The sequence below is a fragment of the Gobio gobio genome (genome assembly GCF_949357685.1).
Source record: "Gobio gobio genome assembly, chromosome: 7".
In the NCBI taxonomy this organism is placed as follows: domain Eukaryota; kingdom Metazoa; phylum Chordata; class Actinopteri; order Cypriniformes; family Gobionidae; genus Gobio; species Gobio gobio.
The window spans coordinates 5,339,216-5,360,611 of NC_137103.1; the positions used below are offsets into that span (position 1 = coordinate 5,339,216).

Here is a 21,396-nt window from a genome sequence, read left to right on the forward strand (position 1 = left end):
CTCTAGCGAGAGGAAGCCTAGCAACGCCTATGGCTGAATACACCAAGTCCTACACCTGTCAAGGAAGCGACATAACAGGGCAAGCAGCTTGATACAATAATGGGTGGGGCTCAGAGGAGCGAAGGCCTCTAATAGAACAACTCTCTATAGTTAGAGGAGGCCTAACAACGCTCTAGTTCAAGAGCAGTGACCAAGGAGGCTCACAAAGAGCCTAACAACTTAAGACCCAGGCTGAGCTCAGAGGACGGAGGCCTTAAGATAACGACTCTTACGAGAGAGCGGCCTAGCTACATCCTACATCTGTCAGAAAGGCCTAGCTACATCCTACATCTGTCAGAAAGGCCTAAAGAAGGCCTAGCAACTTTCGTTAATATAACAGATGGAGCACAGGGGAGCAAAGAAACAATGGTAAAAAGTAGTAGCTTAGGAGGCTCACTGAGAGCCTAGGGCTGGGCGATATATATCGCATGACATTGTTAGGCGCATCTTGTCAGTAAAGCCGGTTCCTTGATTAGTAGTAAATCGCCATCACCTGCTTTCAGATAGAGCGGCATTTACTACACAGAGCCGTAGTTCACTGACAAGCTGAGCCATATCGCATTAATTATCACGGACGTATCGCCTGCGATAATTAATGCGATATGGCTCAGCTTGTCAGTGAACTACGGCTCTGTGTAGTAAATGCCGTATTGGTAAATAGTAAATTCCATATGGCCTGGCTCTTTCCCCTTGCATGTTCTCGGGTGCATGGATGCAGCTCTGGCTCCAACTGAGTCTCTGGGGTATCCGTGTGCTGAACTACATCGACTGGGCTCATATTGGCGAGTAGCAGCAGTTCGGCATTGAGATGTCGTCCTTGGCTGCTCTCAGTGCTTGGGGTTGAGACTCTACACCCAGTAGCGTGTTGACGCCTTCTCAGAGAACCGTGTTCCTGGGAGTCGTATGGGATTCTCTACGTTGTGGGCACAATTGTCTCCCGCACGTATCGAGTCCATACGGGTGGTGGTCTCTAAAATGAAGCTTGGCCACAGCATCACTGTGAAGCAGTTTTAAGGTCTGCTGGGGCTCATTGCGGCTGCGCCGAACAGAATATCTCTTGGCCTGCTGCACGAGACCCCTACAGTGGTGGCTGGGAATCAGGGGGTTTTCCTCGAGGGGAAAACCATTCTGTATGATCAGGGTAACGCGCAGATGCCTTCGTTCCCTCGTCATATGGAAGAGACCTTGGTTCCTGTCCCGGGGGCCAGTGCTGGGAGCCAGTGCTGGGAGCATCATGTTGCCGAAAAAACATTTCAACTGATGCCTCCCTCACTGGTTGGGACGTGATCATGGGCGGACGCTTTGCGAGAGGTCCGTGGGAGACCCGGCATTTCTCCTGGCACGTAAATTGCCTGGAAATGCTGGCAGTCTACAGAGCTCTGAGGAGCTTTTTCCCGGACCTCCGTGGCCGCCATGTCCTGATACAAACAGACAATACGTCTGTAGTTTCGTATCTGAATCATAAGGGGGGTCTGAGGTCGCGCTCTCTATGCAGATTGGCTCACCAGACCCTCCTGTGGTCCCTGGGGAACCTGTCATCTCTCAGAGCGATCAAAAGGTAGTAGAGGCCATGTGCAAGAGATTCGGCCCAGTGGAAGTGGATCTGTTCGCGTCTCGAGAGACGTCCCACTGTCCACTGTGGTTTTCTCTCAGTGATGCAGACGTGGCCGAGGCTGCGGATATTCCATTGAGGATAATGAATGTTTGACAGGTGTTATCATCAGAAGTTGAGTCAGCTGTGAGGGCTCTTCCAGCATTGCTGGTCTCCAGTATAAGGTTTGTTTTGCATGTTGGGAGCAGCATGGGATGCTGGAGTGTTGGTGGACCAGCATATGTTGTCTTTTGAGTGTTGGTATCATCCCAGCAAGACCACAGCAAAACTTGTGAATGTGTTACAAACTCGTAACTCGTAACTTTTATTATTAAAAATAAATTTTAATAAATGACTTTTTTAATAAATTATTTAAAGATGTTTTTTTTTTTTTAAATCATATGTTGCTGGTTACATGTTTACACAGTAAAATCCCCGGTGTGAAACAAACACTGCTCAGTTTTCATTTGGTCCCAATCTATAGAGAGTAAAATTAACACTAAAGCAATGCTGCAGTTAGTGAAATAAAGTAGATTCACTCTACAAGTGATGATTAAACATTAGTGATGACACCTGCAGTAACAAGCAGAATCACTGAAGATAAGAGGAACAACAAGAACAGAAAAAAGAGATAGCAGAAACATCTGACTTACAGCCACACAGCTTTAGAAGAAATCAACTGCAAATAAATTCAATATTTTACCAAAGGATGATTTAACAACTCCAAAATCAGCATTACCATATTTACTTATTACAAACCCATTTGGCTTTATATCTTTCATACGGTACATGTACAAAAGTTGTTCAAGTCAGCTTGAACACCATTAAACAATGGAATCAACTCCCAGACAGTCTAAAGTTGTCTGTAGATCAGAATAATTTCTCTCGAAACTTAAAAAAACACATTCTCGATAACCAGCTGTGTCAGCATCAGCACATTTAAACTTTATAAGTGTAAAATGTTTTTGACTATATAGTATATATTTTAGGTTGTGATGGTTTTTTGATATTACATGTATTTGTTAGTGCTACTGAAAGTTATTTGTAATGTAATGTTTTAATATTGTGTGCACCTGCCCGGGGACTGCAGATGGAAACTAGCATTAGCTAATTCTGGTACAAAACATCTTTTCGTAAGATTAATGTGTTTTGTACATTGTCCCTGACAAATAAACGAATTAAATAAAATGAAGTCACCATTATGGGGGATTAATGTTCCATTTAGTTGGGCACTTGGCCATTGACTGGTTGACTTAATTCTCTTTCAGCAAATGTTGAAAGTTTATGCGATCACTATTTTCAACAATATTTCATGTTCCTGACTGCACTGACATACTTTTTAATATGTGCAGTTATGGGAATCGACAGCTGGATTTTGATACATGCGAGTTCCTAAATATGACAGTCTTTAAAAACAAAAATTTTCAGTTTTTAACTTTAAAAAAAAAAAAATGTTACTCTTCAATTTAAAGAGCTCTTCTCATAATCCCTGTTATTGAACAAACTGCTTATGATTATACTTTTATTAGGCAAGGCAGGTTTTAAAGATACAGACAGAAAGTGAAAACAAATACTGCCACAATGTAAATTATAAGAAAAAGAAGTTATTCAGTTATTAGTTATTTTTTGTGCAGTTCATGTTGATGGATCTTAGAGGCCCGTCAGGGAGTCCTTGACATCAGTAAAAATGGCCACAAAGCCCTGAAAAAAAGTCACAAACAAATTCAGACTATTCCACTGTTTTCCAACATTTTTGCAATAATCAAACAACATCCAAACCCCATACAATACAGAACTCTAATATTCATTAATAGTACTCACAGTCTTTACAAGCAATTGAGAATTGATCAAACTAAAGCCCGGCAGTGCGGGTAAGGGAAAGCCAATCTTCAGCGCCGCTAAAATACAAAGTAGAATGAGGTGTTCATTATCAGCAGACTTTGTTTGAATTTATGAATAATTTAAATAATGGACAAAATATAATAAATGGAATATCATTAAAGGATTTGTACCATTTAGTTTAGGAAGTACAAACATCTTCACTGCCAACACTAACATTTTCTTGAGTGAGTCAGTCTGTACATTGAAAGATTACACAGAGATAAAACATCTCATAATGCTGATCTACCAAAGTGAATATTTCATTAATCACTGTCTGTGTCTCACCTTGAAATCCCCAATCTCAGATGATCCGAGAGTCAGCGTTAAACTGTGTTAAAGCATTCAGGGCAAAAGAACATGTAGAGTTTCAGAAATCTTGTACTTTTTTGTATACATATATTTATTGTGCTTACTTAAAGGATTCATGCATAAAGAAATCAAAAATGTTCTTGATCTTTTGACATACATAGTACTACAAAACCACACTGTAATTCTGAGCTTTTACTGAAGGCAAGCTGCTTTAAATATCCTCTTTATTATGTATCAGAGATGAACACACCAGTGCAAGACTGCTGATCAATGCAGATTATTTTATCAGGGCAGCTGTAATAATAATCACGCTGATTTTTATTAAATGTCTAGCATTGTAATTGAAAGGAAAAAATAGAAATAAAAGATATCCAGTTGCCATGCCACTGCATCATTCTTAGTGTCGAGGATGTCATCATTCATCATCCTAAGTTTTTTAATGGACCCTTTTCACATTTCCGGGGTTCTCAGAAGCCATGAAATAGTTTGATAAACTTTAATAGTGGTGAACGGGAGATGACAGCAAATATCATTTTGGTATTCCCATTTTCACCAATAGCAAAAGAAAAAATATCCATGATCAAAAAAATTCCAAAAGGGCAAAATATTGAGAGATTGATTACAGCAGTCAGAAGAGAGAATGATGTGAAATATGTGTAATTGTGATGTTGATAACTGTGGAAATGCGTCATAACAGTCTGTGTAAAGGGTCCATTGTGTGTCCTATGTGTCCATTGTGTCCACGTCTCTGGCGTGATGACTCTGATCTTCAATCAGATGGAACTGGACAAATATTCTGAATATTTCAATCTAATCTGACTTCTGACCTGTAATGTTGCCTGAATCATAATCATACACTGTTTGTTCATTGGCCAGAGGAGAACTGGCACCGACTGAGTCTGGTTTCTCATGAGGTGTTTTTCTCCATTCTGTCACTGATGGAGTTTGGGTTCCTTGTCACCGTTGCCTCTGTCGCTTTTGGCTTTTGACTTGCTCAGTCGGGGAGACTAAATATTCAACTAAATGACTGATCTGCCCGCATCGACACTATATGAGAACTGAACTGAACTGATGACATCACTGTTTTCTCCAAAGCAGCTGTACACTTAATCAAATTCTTTTGCATTATTTTCCTGTTTAGCACTGTGAAGCTGCTTTGAAACAATCTGCATTGTAAAAAGCACTATATAAATAAAGTTGACTTGACTTGACTAATACTTCATATGTAAAGATGCAGTGGGCATTTACATTGAAGTGTAAACGAGACAACGCTTGAACTGAGTTTTTAAATCAGGGCCAAAAATAGGGTAGAAAACGGCCAATTATTTATCAAATATGAGCGTTTTTGAAAAGTGGACCTCAGCGGACTTTATACAAAAACAAAAAAGGCAATGCATGACCTCCAATGAAAACTCAACTAAAAATGGAGCTTGTTTGACTGCAACTTTAACAGATCAAATGTCAGTGAAACTCACTTTTTCATTTCGAAAGCTCCAGTCAGGTTTTTCTCAATCTGAGCACTTCCATTGAAGCTGCAGTCCTGCAGGTGGAGTGAGAGAGTCCATTATAAGCTGAATTGGTGTTTCCCTTTACATAAATTACATATTGATAAATTCGGTGAACACATGGTATTATATCACTGTTCGCAGTTTCTGCATTACAGCTTATAGAAGAATTTGCACAATTTTGATGATACCCTTTGCTGTGAATGTGTGAGAGTTCCTCTCACTTTTTTTAATGCAATTTGTTTGTGCATCATTTGTGTATCCAAACACAAAACTCACCACGTCCAGTGTGAAGAGAGGCACCAGCGTGCCATCAGGTTTAACAGCGGAGAACTTTGCTGCAGCCGGGACATGAATGTCTATCACCCCTGAACTGAAGGAGAATAGAGGCGTCTCACTGGCGTATAACAGCACCTGCATCTCCATGTTGGGATATAATGTGCGTAGCTGTAAAGAAACTCATTATTCATCTGGATAACAATTGATTTGACTTGAAAACGACATGGAACAGACACATTTTAGACACATCAGTACATGCAACATTGTCATATTCTCTAGTTCAGGGGTCTCCAAACCCAGTCCTGGAGGGCCACTGTCCTGCAGAGTTTAGCTCCAACCCCAAATAAACACACCTGATCAAGCTCATCAGTGTCTTACAAGGCCCTAGTAAGGCCCTGTCCCAAATGGCACCCTAAACCCTCACAGTCTTCCTCTGAGTCCGCACTTTCACAACGTAATGCCGCTTTGATTGCCGGGAAGAAGTCCGCTGCGTAACCTGCACCAGTGCAGGCGCGGCTGAAGTGCGCATCGAGGGCTCATATCGACCTCAAAGGGCTCGCGAGCACCCTTCTGAGACCTAAAAATTACAAATGGGACACCCTACGGTCTCGTGGACTAAACGGACATGCGCACGCAGCGGCCATTGTAAGTCCACAAGACCAAAAGTGCGCATGAAGTGTGCCATTTGGGACAGGGCCTTAGACCTTGATTAGCTGGCTCAGGTGTGTTTATTTGAGGTTTGAGCTAAACTCTGCAGGACAGCGGCCCTCCAGGACCGAGTTTGAGGAACCCTACTCTAGTTATTTAATGGTTGGCATTTAACAAAATATTATATAAATTAAAAAAATTTTTTCCTTGCAAAGACATGACCTGTGCATACACTAACCTGTGGAATGAAGGCCCCAAACTGGCTGGTGTTCAGATGGATTGGAGAACTCTTTGGTATCTATGATTGACACATTAAATGAGATGACTGATTTGATAGCTACATCTATATTTTAAATCTATAAGAGGCCATGATTCATTGTAAGTCTATAATGAGAGTAAGATACAGAGCTGTCCCCACACTAATGCTGTATAGTTTCACTGGATATGGTCATTGTTATTTCCTCACCATGTCGTCTCTGATGTTGATTTGGAGAACCCCGGAGCGGAGGAATGCATAAGCTGCTGAATTCATGAAGAACTCAGAGGCAGCCACTGAAAGCATGTAGTTATCTGCGTACTGCACCTCAAACGCACTCGCAGAGAACGGCGGTTCAGACGGAGAACTGCGGCTGTAAAACTCACCCTGACACAGGAACAGCAACCAAACGGCAGGTTACAGTAAACATTACAAATCTATTAAATAAAATCTCTAACACTGTGTACAAATCGAGAAATCTATTTGAATGCTAAATATATTCAGAAAGATAAACCTAATAATAGTTGTAAGTCAGGGGTGTCCAATCCTGCTCCTGGAGGGCCACTTTGAATTTGATTTATGGCAATAAAATGTTAAGCCGGGCATACACTGTGCAATTTTCATCTGAATTTAAGCCGTACAACTCTTTTGTTTCAGTCAGGTCGAATCTCAGCTTTATCTTGCATCGTTTGTCACGCAGAGCTACGAACCGATTGCCCTAAACTCAGTGTTTTCCCCCTCACTGCACCTGCCCGCAAACAGAGATATCTATAAATAGCTATCCAGTCACAGCTCGAAGATCAGACCGTATTGATCATGAGCTTTGGCTTTTCATCACATGCGATTTACTCGTACAGTATTTATCAAAAACATTGATGAAATCGCACAGTGTATGCCTGGCTTTAAGCATTATTATAAACGCTGAATTAAAAATCCTTACCTTGATATCTAATTCAAAGCTTTGGCCTGTCACAGCCGGGGAGGAAGTGAGAGGGACGCTCAGATATATAAACTGATCCACAGGTATGTTCACTAGAAAGAAATCATTTGAGCATGATTACTGCAGTCATCTAATGAGGTGGAATCTAAATTGTTGTAGTTTTCTTTATATTTCTTCTTTTATCTATATATTAATCTACTGTATGTGATCTACATATACTATATAGTTTTTTGTGCCAGTACCAGGTATTTCCTGTAGATTTCTCTCCAATTCACTGATTGCTTGTTGAATTGCTGGGCAAATCTTTAAAAAGGGAATCAAAATTAATAATAATAATAACGACAATACAAGACATAATGATAACAAGCAGCAGATAATGGTGTTGGTTGAATAAATGACAAACCTGCTCACGTATCATGCCTGATATTTGTCCTCTGAAATGCCTTACAAATGGCTGGAAAATAAAGCTGCAGCAAAACACATAAATTATACTTCTTGAAGTTGAAGGGGTCAGTGAGCCTTTCTGTATACAGTGTTCTTTTAATACATTCATTTCATTTTAAGGGCCATTCAAAAATATTTCACTGTGACATATCATTAGCAGCTCCATTAGTGTTAGTCATAAGAGATATTCACTATTGTTGTGTCTCTTCACATCTCAGTCCTTCATGCTTTGTTAACACTGGTCTTACCTAGCACCTCCATGGAACTGAATGTCCACACCTCCTACGTCAGCACTGCAGGAAACGCTGGAGATGGAGAGACGGCCAGCATCATCCCCTGACTGCAGGAGGGTGTCGATTTTGATATTGTACACAGCCAGACCAAATGAGCCGCTATCATGGCTGCAATCATAGAACAAAAGACAATTGCTCAAGCTCATCCAAATGACAGGATTTAGATCTGGACTATCATACCCCTTTTCCACCAGAATGAACCGGGTGCTATAGACGGAGATTACAATCAAGCCACTATTAGCTCGATTAGCTGCTATTTCCAAAAATGGCGGTCACAAGTTTGTGTCTTGTTGGTCACGGTAACCCCGCCCCCAGCCCCTGACACAAGCGGTTCTTACTTCTAGACCAGCAGTGTTTTGGTGCTACTTAAGAACTACTTCTCCTGGTTCAGAGCTGGTGCTTTGGGTGTGGAAAGACAAAGAACCGATTTGAAACTAGGCTCTGGCTCCGAACCTGCCTTGGTGGAAAAGGGGTATCAGAGGGCCACTCCAGGCCCTTGATTGTCCCTCAAAATTATTTGGACCAACTTTGATGTGTGCTATGGGTTGCTGTCTTGCTGGAAGACCCAGTGACGACCTAAAGTTGGCCGATTTGTCTGTTGATAATTTTTCATTTTTGCAATAAAATGCTGTTATTTACGAACATAGTGACGTATTGTTACGAAACATGGTACGTGTCATCGCCCCCATCTCCTTCCCCATGATTCACTGGTGCACTTACATTATGCCAAACTTTGTTCGCCAGCTGCCTGTGATGCCTAATCCGAGTTGACTAACTTCCACAGATACACCGGTTCCCTCGACAAACACCAGTGATGGGTCTGGCATGCTGCACTGCACAACCTGCATGCTGGAAAGACAGAAACATTTATGAAATATATTCAAGTTAACGCAGTCATATTCTGTAAGTTAAAATAACTGTTTATGACATCTGATGCATAGAAGAACTACTGACTGAATTACGTTTGAATACATGCATTTCGTATCTTTGTCAACTCTAAGAACATGTTCATTAGTTCAGTTGGTTTGATTGTTTGTTAGTGTACTGACTTTGATAAGGTGTAGTCTACAGTGCCGATCCCGATGTCCACCCTACCCCGGACCTCTGGGATTGCAGAAGTCTTCAGTTTGCTTTGTATCCGGACAGACATCATCTGAGACACTGAACACACGGACAGAAACAGATACAACAGCACGTCTTTAGCATCATCAAGACTAAAATATAGATTTCATGTTTTTTAAAGGATTAGTTCAACTTTGGCCATGTGGGTTTTTAATAAAACTTGCTATTAAAGGAGAAAGGTGATGTTTTAATTTATTTATTAATAAAATCTGTTACAAGACTAGAAAAAAATGAGAAATGGCACTTTGAGCTTTTCTCTCTCTGTCTATTTTTCCATTATTGTTCATTTACAACTTAAAATATTTGAGGGTTTATATTACATATACCTATTTTGTTATAGGTCTTTCAATATATAACCATCAAGCAAGAGGGGAAAAAATGAAATAAACGCCTCTCTGTGTAAGATGATGTGATGTGTAATGGGAAAAGGGATAAGAATGGGATTGGAAAAAGGCGGATTCAAACTCTGGATGGTCGCATCAAAAGCGATATTAAATATTCTCAAAGGCACAGATGTGTGTACGTTTTGCCGCTATAGGTCGCTTATTCAAAACAATAACAAATGTGTAGCTTGATGACACCGTGAATGAGTTGTCATTTTCACCTTCACAGCCAATGGAAAGCAATCCGACGGGACTTTATGTTGATTCAGAAATCATGTTCATGGATGAGCTAATGTATTAAAGTTTGGCTTTCGTCACTGTGGTATGAAGCAGGGCGGGGCCGAGAGCTGTGGGATCGGAACGAATGCTAATGAGAGACACCTGCGCGACACACCGGTCTCGAGTCCAGCGGAGGAACTCCGCAAAGATATAAGAAGGAATGACAACAGTAAATGACGAGAGAGGACCAGGACATTTTACATTACTGTTTACATTACAGCTGTCAAATGATTACATTTTTTAATCTAATTAATTACACAATGTTGCGATTAATTAATCGCAAATTAATCACATATTAAATTTGGCTGAGAAATTACCCCCAAAAGATCATACCCCCAAGTCACTATTGTGTTCAATGAGAAAAGCATCAAATAGACATTACAAAATAGCTTTAGAAAATAATATTTAATTTGATTCAACATATAATTTATTACACACAAACTTTTAGGCTTCAACTGCCATGAGGGTGAGTTAATGATGACAGGGCTACATTTTTAGGGGGAAATATACCTTTAAAGGGTTTTTTATTTATATGGCATTATGAAATATTTTTTTAAATCAAAATCTAAATAAGAAACTAAAACTGCCAGTATATGGCACTAAATGATTCATTAAAACGGCTGATTCATTCAGGAATGAAGTAAGGCCCTGTCCCAAATGGCGGTGGGTGTGTTAAATGCATTGTGCTCCATCATGTTTATCAGTCATTTAAGAACTTGGACTCCTACGACGGCCGCGTTACATCTACAGAAGAGCTCAGTGAAAGTTTGTTTCCGGTCTGATGATACCATCCCGCTTCTATCTGGACAGCTGTGCGCCCTGTCGCGTCGCGTCATCTGAGGACTGATCATTTTAGTTGGAAGCTGATTTTAACTTAATTTCTTAATTGCTCTAACTGTTTTATTTTATTTTTTCCTCCCTCCGTTTGTAGCACTTTGAGATTTTCTTTAAAATGTAAAGTGCTTTATAAATAAAATGTATTATTATTATTATTAATTATTGTAATGCCATAATTACCCCCATAACTAATTCATTAAATTACTGTGTTAAATCAACAGCCCTAGTTTTCATTATGCTTATACACTCACCTAAAGGATTATTAGGAACACTAATACTGTGTTTGACCCCCTTTCGCCTTCAGAACTGCCTTAATTCTACGTGGCATTGATTCAACAAGGTGCTGAAAGCATTCTTTAGAAATGTTGGCCCATATTGATAGGATAGCATCTTGCAGTTGATGGAGATTGGAGGGATGCACATCCAGGGCACGAAGCTCCCGTTCCACCACATCCCAAAGATGCTCTATTGGGTTGAGATCTGGTGACTGTGGGAGCCATTTTAGTACAGTGAACTCATTGTCATGTTCAAGAAACCAGTTTGAAATGATTCAAGCTTTGTGACATGGTGCATTATCCTGATGGAAGTAGCCATCAGAGGATGAGTACATTGTGGTCATAAAGGGATGGACATGGTCAGAAACAATGCTCAGGTAGGCAGTGGCATTTAAACAATGCCCAATTGGCACTACAGGGCCTCAAGTGTGCCAAGAAAACATCCCCCACACCATTACACCACCACCACCAGCCTGCACAGTGGGAACAAGGCATGATGGATCCATGTTCTCATTCTGTTTACGCCAAATTCTGACTCTACCATCTGAATGTCTCAACAGAAATCGAGACTCATCAGACCAGGCAACATTTTAACACAAATTTGTCTGCCGCTCCGTTTGTTTTGTTGTTTATGTATACTCCATGATTAAAGTTACCAGTGGCGTACCGTGGGGTTTCAGTCAGGGCCTTCATTAACGATCAACACACCCCACACCGCTGCCATAACATGCACTGTGTGCACTACTGTTACGAACCACGCTTTCAAAGAGCTCGTTGGGAAGGGGGTAGGGATGGCTGACGCGAAACTGACGTTTTGGCACTTTGCCGAGATCCCGAAGCGCAGATGTTTCGAACTGTGATTCGAAACACCCATGTCACGTGACTATGGCTAAATGAAGCTTCAAGTGTTTCATCGGGTGGCGCCTGCCGAAACTGCGTTGATTGAAAGGGACTGGAACAAACCACACAGTCACACATCTGTATGAACCTCATTCCCCACAGTTTAAAAGTGAAGTTAACCTGTCTTCACCTCGTGGGTTTTTGTGAGAGGAGAGAGATTTTGTGATAGCAGTGATTTTGTGATGGCAGTGATTTTCCCTCATTTGTATGGAAGTTACTTGCTAAAAAATATTTGTGCATGCCAGCAACAAGTGTCCCTTGTGAGAGGATTTTTTCAAAGGCTGGAGAAATTATATGTTAAAAAAAAGTAGTCGGCTAAGTCCTTCAACAGCAGAGCAAATCATATTTTTGAATTAAAATGTTATATAACAAATGTGACACATTGTGGCTTTATCTATTTTTATGAATCATTTTTATCAATCATTAATCATTAATCATTTTTTATGACCAAAAAAACCTATAGTTATCCATAATGAGGAGACTACAGGTTAAAAAAACAAGATCATGTAGTTGTCAGACAGATGTTTTTTTTTTTTTTTACATGGATCGTCAAGGTTATTTCAGATCAACATGCAAGTGACCACTAGGTGTCGCCGTAGAGACGGGTGTCAAATTGATTCGAAGCTTCGAAACAATAGGGCACATTTGCTTCAACTGTTTCAGTGCTTCACGAAGCCCCGGCCTGTCCATCACTAGAAGGGGGCAAGCAACATAAAAGGAGACAAAAAGGCAATTTAACTATTTATTGATACCACTGCACTCACGTGTCACTGTTTAGGCAACTGGTGAAATTAATCAAAATCAACTCACTGGCACAAATACCCTTAAACAAACAAACAAAAACACAGACCAACAAGAACATCAAAAGAGACGCAGATAAACACAGCGTGTCAGCTAACATTACCAGCTTTACATCAGGATGCACACGAAGCTCGCGCAGCCCGTCATCCGCAGCGGCCATAGCTTATTTCACATAGATCCCGCACAACCAGAGAAAAGTTCAAACAGCTGATGACATCAGCGGGGGGAAGCGCCGACTCATCGCTGGGCCTCTGGGGCGTTCTATCACTACACATCAACATTTGATTGGCTGATGACCCACGTCAGTCAAAGTTATGATCCAATGAACAGCTTCTGAAGGCTAGCTATTCCACTAGTGCTGGTCCCATAGGCCCTGTTTACACGTACATGGTTATTTTGAAAAACTGAGACATTTCCCTTCGTTTGCGCCCTTCATTTACACGCAAACGGAGAATTCGCCTCTGAAAACGAGTCTTTCTAAAAACTCCGGCCAGAGTGGAGATTTTGAAAATCTTTGTTTGCACGTTTTTATGTAAACTGAGACAAACGGGTGTTTAGGCAGCCAACGTCACAGTATGCGCCAGAGCTCGCACCTACGTCAAAAGTGCGACCTATATTTACATGTGATTCGTTGCTATTTTCGGGATTCTGATTGGCTTACGTGGGCTTGAGCGTCTCGTTACACCGCCACCTACAGGTTTGGCATGCTCTTGACGGCATATATACACGGGTACGTGTAAACACTGGTGTAGTGCAGGTTATACGCAGGTATACGGTGTATACCCACTTCTTTATCCGTCGGCATTGCGTATACCCACTTTTAAATCCCCTCTGATGCGCCTCATTCAGCAGTGTTCTGCATTAGCCATGATAGTCCAGCACATAATATATAATTATATGTATATAACATCGTATCACAAAATTACAATTCAATTACTATTATTTATCGATTAACTTTTATTTTATTTAAGCTACTATTGTTTTTGTAATTTGCTTATTTGTTCTTTTATATAGCCTAAAAAATAACTCATTTCATATTACATTTCTCATATTAGCCTGATGCTCATATTGCCCACCTGCACACCAGCTGATATACAATGTAGTCTTGATTTGGGTGGTCACTCTGCATTTGAAAGTTGGAAAGGGTTTTAAATCTTCTAAATCAAGTAAAATGACTCAAAATCAAGTAATTTAACAGCAAAATTGTGGCCAGTGAAAATGCTGAGTGGCTAGTAACTTTGGAAAACCACGAGCCACAGTGACTGCTGAGCAAAAAAGTTAATGTCAAACCCTGTATAATAGTTTAACATATTGTTTTGAATATATTGTTGAATTCTTTGAAAGATAAACTAAAAAAAAAAACCTAATCTCTGACTCCATGCTTGCCTCATCTTAAATACTGTATATCTTATATTCATTCATTAGGCCTGCGTAGGACCAGTAATATTTGTAAATTGCAACTTAAACTTATAATGTTGGCACACTCAGGCCGACACTATCTGTTGCAAATGAGCCATTGTAAGAGATAGTTCACAAAATAAACTACTGGCAGAGACTACTTGCAAGGTGAGAATAGTTGTTTGACAGGTTTGAAAACCCCTGGAATAAGGAATAGTCAAAATGTATAAGTATGTAGTTGTCTTTATTGTCTGTAGGCCAGTACTGATTGCAAAATCCACTGCATGAAAAGTGGGATTTTCGTCAGTATGTGGCACTGTAGATTGCCGTGAAACTTCAGGTTTACGACTGTGCACGGCAATTTGCAGGCAACACCGAAAACTGCCGTAAATTGTCGGAAATTGACGTGGGCCTTGCTTGGCAGTTGTCCCCCCATGACCCCCCCTCCCCTTAATTCTAGGGGAGGCTTTATCATGTAAATGAACATGCTGTGAGCTACACAAATGCAAATCAGAGTAGCAGCAGGGGGAGTTTTATCTAGGTTCTGAATTTTTTTGACTAAAACAAGTTTAAAGTTTAAGTTAAAATGTTAACTTAAATTTAAGTTAAATGTACTCGTTTTAGTTCACATTACAAAATTTTTAGGGCAACCAGTTTGCTCCTTATAAATGGCTATTAATCATAAATGTGAAAAGTACAAGTTTGTGTGTTTATAGTTAAGTCAGATTGTGTTTTTCTGTAATTGTCATTTAAATTGAGCTCACACCACATTTTATGAATTATCAATGCAGATTTTCAAGAGGTGGTTTCCTGGACAGGGTTTAAATTATGCCAAGAGTAGGCCTTAATCTATCTAGTTAAAAAATTGTTGCCTGGAACAAAGATTAAGCACAGATTACTAACACCTGGACTATGAGTCCTGAACTAAAATAAACTGGATTCATTTACAGTTTTATCTAATTGCTTACACACAATTTCTGAAAATATGGCTCCATTTCGTGTAACTCTACACACAAAACATCAGACATCTCTTGCAAAAGCAACACTTTGTGCAAAACTATTTTAACTATTTCCAAAAATGTTGTTTTTGCATATATCTAACTACACTTAATGCACAACTGAGGAATTTACAGTTGAACTGAAATCAACTGAACTGAATCAACACTGAAGTCACTTGAGCTGAATATTGACACTATATTGGCTTGTTAGAGCCGGTTTACAGCAGAATTTGTTTTGAACTTGTTACTGAAGCTGCTATGAAACAATATATTTTGTTGTATGCATATTCTTTCTTTCTCAAACCTTAGTTTTGATTTCTAAGTGATCAATTTATGTATAAGTGTTTTCACACATGATCATTGGCTGTATGGGTCCTCAGTAAATTAATGTGGCATTTAAATGGCAAAAGTTATTCTTGTCTCTATAACTTATGGCTTCCTAAAGACACGTTTATGGGTAAATAAAATATTAATAATATAAATAAAATGAATATCAAAACATATTTTAAATATAATGAAGTCATTTTATTATAGCACTCATCAGATGTTCCTGGAAACAAAACAGAGACAGAACAGTATAAACAAACTATACAACAAACTAAACACCAAATTACAAAAACATTATTATGTGAAAGTGAATAAAGTTGTGTGTGTTTTCAGTTATAAATATGTGCTGTGTAAATTAGCCTATACTTTTAGAAATTATATATAGCCTAACTTAAAAAAACAAACAATAACCCATATAGATAAATTATAATAATTGTATAATATTAAGCATTTACTTAATATACATTGTAACATTAGGCTACTTTACTCTAGCACAGTAGTCAGTTAAGCAATTAATTAATATCTTATATTAATATGTATGTAGCCTAGGCTACATCTAAAGGTAAGTCTGCTTTAAAAAAAAAAATATTACACTTCGACATGTACAGAATGTGCGCGTTAAGAAACACGTTCAAATGTGTCTTCTTAACATGTTAAAACTGTGCATCGACTGTGTGTGTATGCCTGTTACACGACCAGAATGTGTGTGTCTACACATACAAAAGAAACACGTAAAAAATTGCTGCGTTGAAGCGGAAAACAGGGCGTGTTGAAACAGTCATGAGTCACGCGTTTCGTATAAAGAGATTTGGCCCCGGGCGCGTCCCATAGTAGAGCCCTAGTCCAATGAGGTGCGAGGTCGAGGTCATGGCCATGACGCGTAGAAGACGAGCTTTAAACTTTTTTTTATGTTTTTTGCTGCTTTCCTTTTTCGTGATCAACTATGACAGGACACCGTCTTCAACTCAATCTCTGCATGGACGCGACAAACTTTTTGGACTCATTTTCAGGAGGCTGTCTTCGTCTTCATAACTCTGAGGCAAACTGCAGGAGCTATGAACCACAGCATGGGTAATGTAATGTTACGATTTAAAGAATATGCTTTTATTCAGCTGTATAAGGAAATGGATGCGTTAATAGATCCGAGCTTAAAACTGCACATTTTGTTTACACAGACTATCCTCGCCTCATAACGAAGCCGTGAGCTCTTATCTGCTTGGAGCGATTTCTGCGAGTCCAGATTTAACCGCTGATCATGACGAAATTGTGTGTAAGTAACTTCTAATGTGTTTCTCATTCCTTGTTTAATTTTACCGTGACTGTTTTTATTAATACCAGTCTCATGTAATTGTTTTCCAGCTGCCTGTAAGACGTATTATGAATCGACACGCCGGAGCTTCAGATACAAACAACCTGAAACTGCGAAGTTTAGCTCGGAGTCGATCAAGAAGAAAAAGGGTAAGATTTATTATATTAGATCCGTTTTTTGTCAATGTGAGTATTTTTCAGGTTGCTTATTGTCTTTATGGATTGTATTACAGTTGCTGGAAGCAAGAGTGTGCTGGATGAGGTGGACGTTTGGAAGTCCGCGACCATTGAACTCATGTTTGACGAGGAAGACAGCTTTGTTGACGGGGTTTCTGGATGGATTGTGCGGCCACCGCCCTCTCGCAGCCTGGAGCACGCCGAACTTTACATTACGAGACATTACTGCTGCACTGTACATAGTTGTGTGTTTAACAATAAAGCTCTTTCTTTGAGTAAACCGCTGTGTTTTATAAATGAAGCCCTTTCTTTGAATGAACGGCACGGTCCGTATAATTTTCCCATATATTCCTTGATGGTATGTTTACTTCATAGCACAATAACATTAATATGAAACAAATTATTACAACATAAATTATATATTTATTATTATTATTGGGGTTTACATTTATAATGAGCCAGGGGGACCAATAATGATTGGTTTGCAGTGATCTGCCAACCAATCACGAGGGATTTTTCTTTTTTAAATGTAGTGGCTTCAGCCAATAGTGAGTGAGTAAATTCAAGTCTGGCCGTTGACTCTCTGGTTTCGCTGCAATTCATATGCTAATTAGAGGCGTCGCACCTCCGCGGGCTCTCTCAGCGGGGGGCTCTCCACCTACGTCATGGTTCGTTTACGACAATTTGTGGCACAGACGAACGCGACGTTCGCTGCCTCTAAATTGTCGAAAACTGCCGAAAATTTGGGAGATTTCCAGGAGTATACAGGCGTTTACGGGGTCGAAAATCCCACTTTTCATGCAGTGATCTGCACCTCTTCCGTGGCTAATATTAATGTCATATCCTTACTCCGTGAAGTCAAGCAGCAAAGTCAAGAGACAATGTGCAAATACTACTGGCTCATTTCGGGTGAACTAAATATGCAAGACTAGTCTTACATGTCACTGTTTATAACACAGGATGTTCATCTATTGCTGGGCCACTTTAAAAAAAACTCATGCAGGTCAGTTTATTTGAGGAATTGAAATTGTGGGATAACGCAGTGCTGTTTTACTTGGTCAAAACAATAATGTTTTGTCAAACAATTATAACGTTACTCTGTGCGTTCGCTCGGCGGCTGGTATGAGAGACTTGCTGCACACTGCAGTAAAGATTGATATTAGAATATATTAATAAAAGCTGGATGACTTGTGTTGCTAAATAGCATGCAATTCATTTTAAAACATTAGTGCAGAAAATGCTGTATTACTGTTCCTACAAATAAAGCTCTTTCTGATTATGCTATGTTCGGCACTTACAAAATAGCGTTGTTTGATTTACTTTTTGGGTAAAAACATGTTACTCGCTGTAAATCAGGAAAAAAAGATATTTAAACAATACGACTAATCATGTTGAGCTATATTTGTTTTCTGTCAATGAATGTCTCCAAAGAGTTGCTCACCTGTCTCAAAAAATAAATAATATATTAAAGCATCTTCTGAAGAAAAAAACATGAATCAAGGGTAACGCGGTTATGACGCAAGGACACGTAACGTTGGTTAAAATGACTGATTTCTCTGAATTTAAACATTGATGGAAAAAATTGGCATAATGTGAGTACACAAGTCAACAACAAATATAACACTGTTCTAGTGTAGGGTGACCAAATGTCCTGTTTTCCCAGGACATGTCCTGTTTTCAAGTCCTGTACTGGCTCTAATATAACAATTTTCTATCCATACAGAGGGGGAATACGTTAAATGTATTGAAATTAATAAGGAATCTTTGAGTAAACTTCGAGTATCATTTGAGTATCTCATTGCTGGGCCAAGTGTCCTGGTTTTCGGTAATCAAAATATGGTCACCCTATTCTAGTGGTTTTTTATATTTTAATCCAAAAATCTTACATATTTATGAAAACATGAAACACGTTTTCCTTTCACAAAAAATTCACTTTTTGGAGGGAAAAGTTTATACAGTCTATGAAAGGAATCACTGTATATAATCTATTAGAAAAACACTATTGGATATAGTCAGTTTCCTGTGATACATTAAGCAGCCGAGCATTTCACTGATGTATCTATCATGTCAAACTGAAACGCACAATAATGAATGTTAGATGTCATTTCAGATCAATGCAGTGAAGAACTTACCACCTCTGAGACCCTTCTCTGACAGGAGAGCTTTTAATGCCGGATAATCTGCATATGTGCATGTGAATATCATCAGGAAATAAATGACCCGCTGCATCCTTCAACTCCTGCTGGGTAAGACAAAATACATCACACATGAGATCAATCTGTCTTTTAGCTTCTTCTGACAGGCATTTACACTGCAATTAAGCTTAAAACATACCACATCTGGTACATCAACTTATTATTGCAATTACTGACTGTACATTTAGTTCCAATTCTGGTGTAAATTCTCAGACACACACCATTTACATTTTTTGGTCAAGATGAAAACATAATCTAACCAAACATCACATCAATTGCAATATGATAAAAGAATCTTATGTATATGTATGTTTAATGTATGCTGTGTATTAAGTGCATGTAGTGTATTATTAAATGGCTCGAGCTGCAGAAAACACGTCTGAGATGTTAGTCTATACTTATACTGTGTGTGTCCCCTGTAAAAGGAAACCAACCATGACCTTTGCATTGCTAAAAGAGTGTATATTTTATCATGCCAATCAAGTCTAATGTCAGTCAGGATCCCTCTGTTCAGCTGCATTAAAGTCACTTCCTTAAATTATACAGAACTGATACTCAAACAAAACACCTTTTGCTTATTTGAGGACCCTGCTCAGAAACACACACACACACAGAACTGTTGAACAGAACAGAAACAGAAACACACACATTTGACCTATTGAACGCACATTATAACTGCGTGTTTGAGATCACTGTTTAACACATTATACATTTTGGTCTTTGGTAAGTCTGTCTGCTTTCCAGCAGTAAATGTTTTTTAATTAAGGAGAATATTTTCTTTGCTCTTTTCTAGTGATCATTATTTTTTATCTCAACGCTGTAACAGTGAACGCCTTTAACACTGCTGATCAATTTAACCAAGTGAATGCATAGGCATGCATGGCAGGGGTTTGATTTCTTCACTTTCTGGCAGTGTGAACAGTGATTTGTGTGCTAAGATGGTGTATAACAGGGGTCTCCAAACTCGGTCCTGGAGGGCCACTGTCCTGAAGAGTTTAGCTCCAACCCCAAACAAACACACCTGAACAAGCTCATCAATGTCTAACTTGAGCCTTGTAAGACACAGATTAGCTGGTTCAGTTGTGTTTATTTGGGGTTGGAGCTAAACTCTGTAGGACAGTGGCCCTCCAGGACCGAGTTTGGAGACCCCGTTTATAAAAACCCTTCATCCCTCAGAATGTAAATCTTTTACAGTCTTGCGTCTTATGAGTAGCACTGCAGAGAAGAAAAAAACAGCGATGTCAAATAAAGACAGCACATTTATATTTATCAGTTGGGAAGATGCTTTTATCCGAAGTGACTAACATTGGACTTAAGTTTTACATCTGATAAGCATCTATATTTCTTGGCAATCAGACCTTGGCATTTCATTCTACCAGTTGAGCTTCAACATATTTATGTCTGGTATGTTTATATTTATGACCAGCATGAATCCCTTGTAGGAAAAAATAAGGTTGTATAAAAAAGTTTTAAAAAACACATTTAATAAACACTTTCTTAATCAAATTTGACATCTGAAATTGTAAGAACGTACCTCAAAAGCACACACCACAGCCAAGTGTCTGAAGGGAAAGTGTGTGTGTCTGTGTAAGCGTTTCCTCAAAAGAACACCATTCACACGGGAGGGGCGAGTGTTCACTTCCTGCTTTGGGTGTGTTTAAATATTAAAGGATGTTTACTAGGGCTTTCAATCGATTAAAAATAAAACGTAATTAATCACACATACTTCTATAACTAATCATCCTATTATGCCCATTTTTACAGGATGTGAAATAAATATCCATGAATTAATAAGTTTTAGCTCAAAATACCCCACAGATCATTTTTATAGCATGTTAAAATGGTCTCTTTTTGAGGGTGAGCAAAAACGCAGTTTTTGTGTGTCCCCCTTTAAATGCAAATTGGCTGGTGCTCCCGCCCCCTTTCAGGAAGAGGGCGGAGCTTCAAGAGCACATGTTAGAAGCTCTGATTACCTCACACGGACACACTGAAAATGTCAGAAACTGTTCAGCCTTTAATGATCAAACCGGAATCGGACAATGATGGAGAGACTCAAGAAGAAGATACAACATGTAGAACGAGACAGGACGTTTCTGAAGGGATAGTTGATGAATTTATGAGTTAACCATCTTCAGTCATTGATTAGCACATTCTGTAATGATAATCTAGAAAGCGCTGGTGTGGGAACTGTTGTGAGATGAGCCAGTGAAT

General features: G+C 39.3%; 1 protein-coding gene across 1 annotated transcript; it reads right to left on the reverse strand.

Annotated features, from left to right (window-relative positions):
• Positions 1 to 1,928: 1,928 nt before the first annotated feature.
• On the reverse strand, positions 1,929 to 20,799 carry bpifcl (BPI fold containing family C, like). Its single transcript, XM_079821053.1, has 16 exons — positions 20,720 to 20,799; positions 19,123 to 19,229; positions 9,235 to 9,346; positions 8,906 to 9,034; positions 8,141 to 8,293; positions 7,852 to 7,915; positions 7,691 to 7,751; positions 7,449 to 7,540; positions 6,719 to 6,895; positions 6,491 to 6,550; positions 5,605 to 5,772; positions 5,296 to 5,360; positions 3,797 to 3,839; positions 3,643 to 3,706; positions 3,452 to 3,528; positions 1,929 to 3,331 (listed from the first exon to the last, which is right to left on the reverse strand). The coding sequence occupies exons 2-16, from the start codon at positions 19,217 to 19,219 to the stop codon at positions 3,281 to 3,283; spliced, it is 1,413 nt and encodes a 470-aa protein (XP_079677179.1). The 5' UTR covers positions 19,220 to 19,229; positions 20,720 to 20,799; the 3' UTR covers positions 1,929 to 3,280.
• Between the last annotated feature and the right edge of the window lie 597 nt (positions 20,800 to 21,396).

Bases quoted from the DNA above. Each gene is read 5' to 3' on its own strand.
- bpifcl (XM_079821053.1), bottom strand. From the start codon at position 19,219: ATGCAGCGGGTCATTTATTTCCTGATGATATTCACATGCACATATGCA. The intron at 5,773-6,490 runs GTTAGTGTATGC...GTTTCTTTACAG, and splicing joins TTGGGGCCTTCATTCCACAG to CTACGCACATTATATCCCAA. The intron at 5,361-5,604 runs GTGAGTTTTGTG...CTCCACCTGCAG, and splicing joins CTCTCTTCACACTGGACGTG to GACTGCAGCTTCAATGGAAG.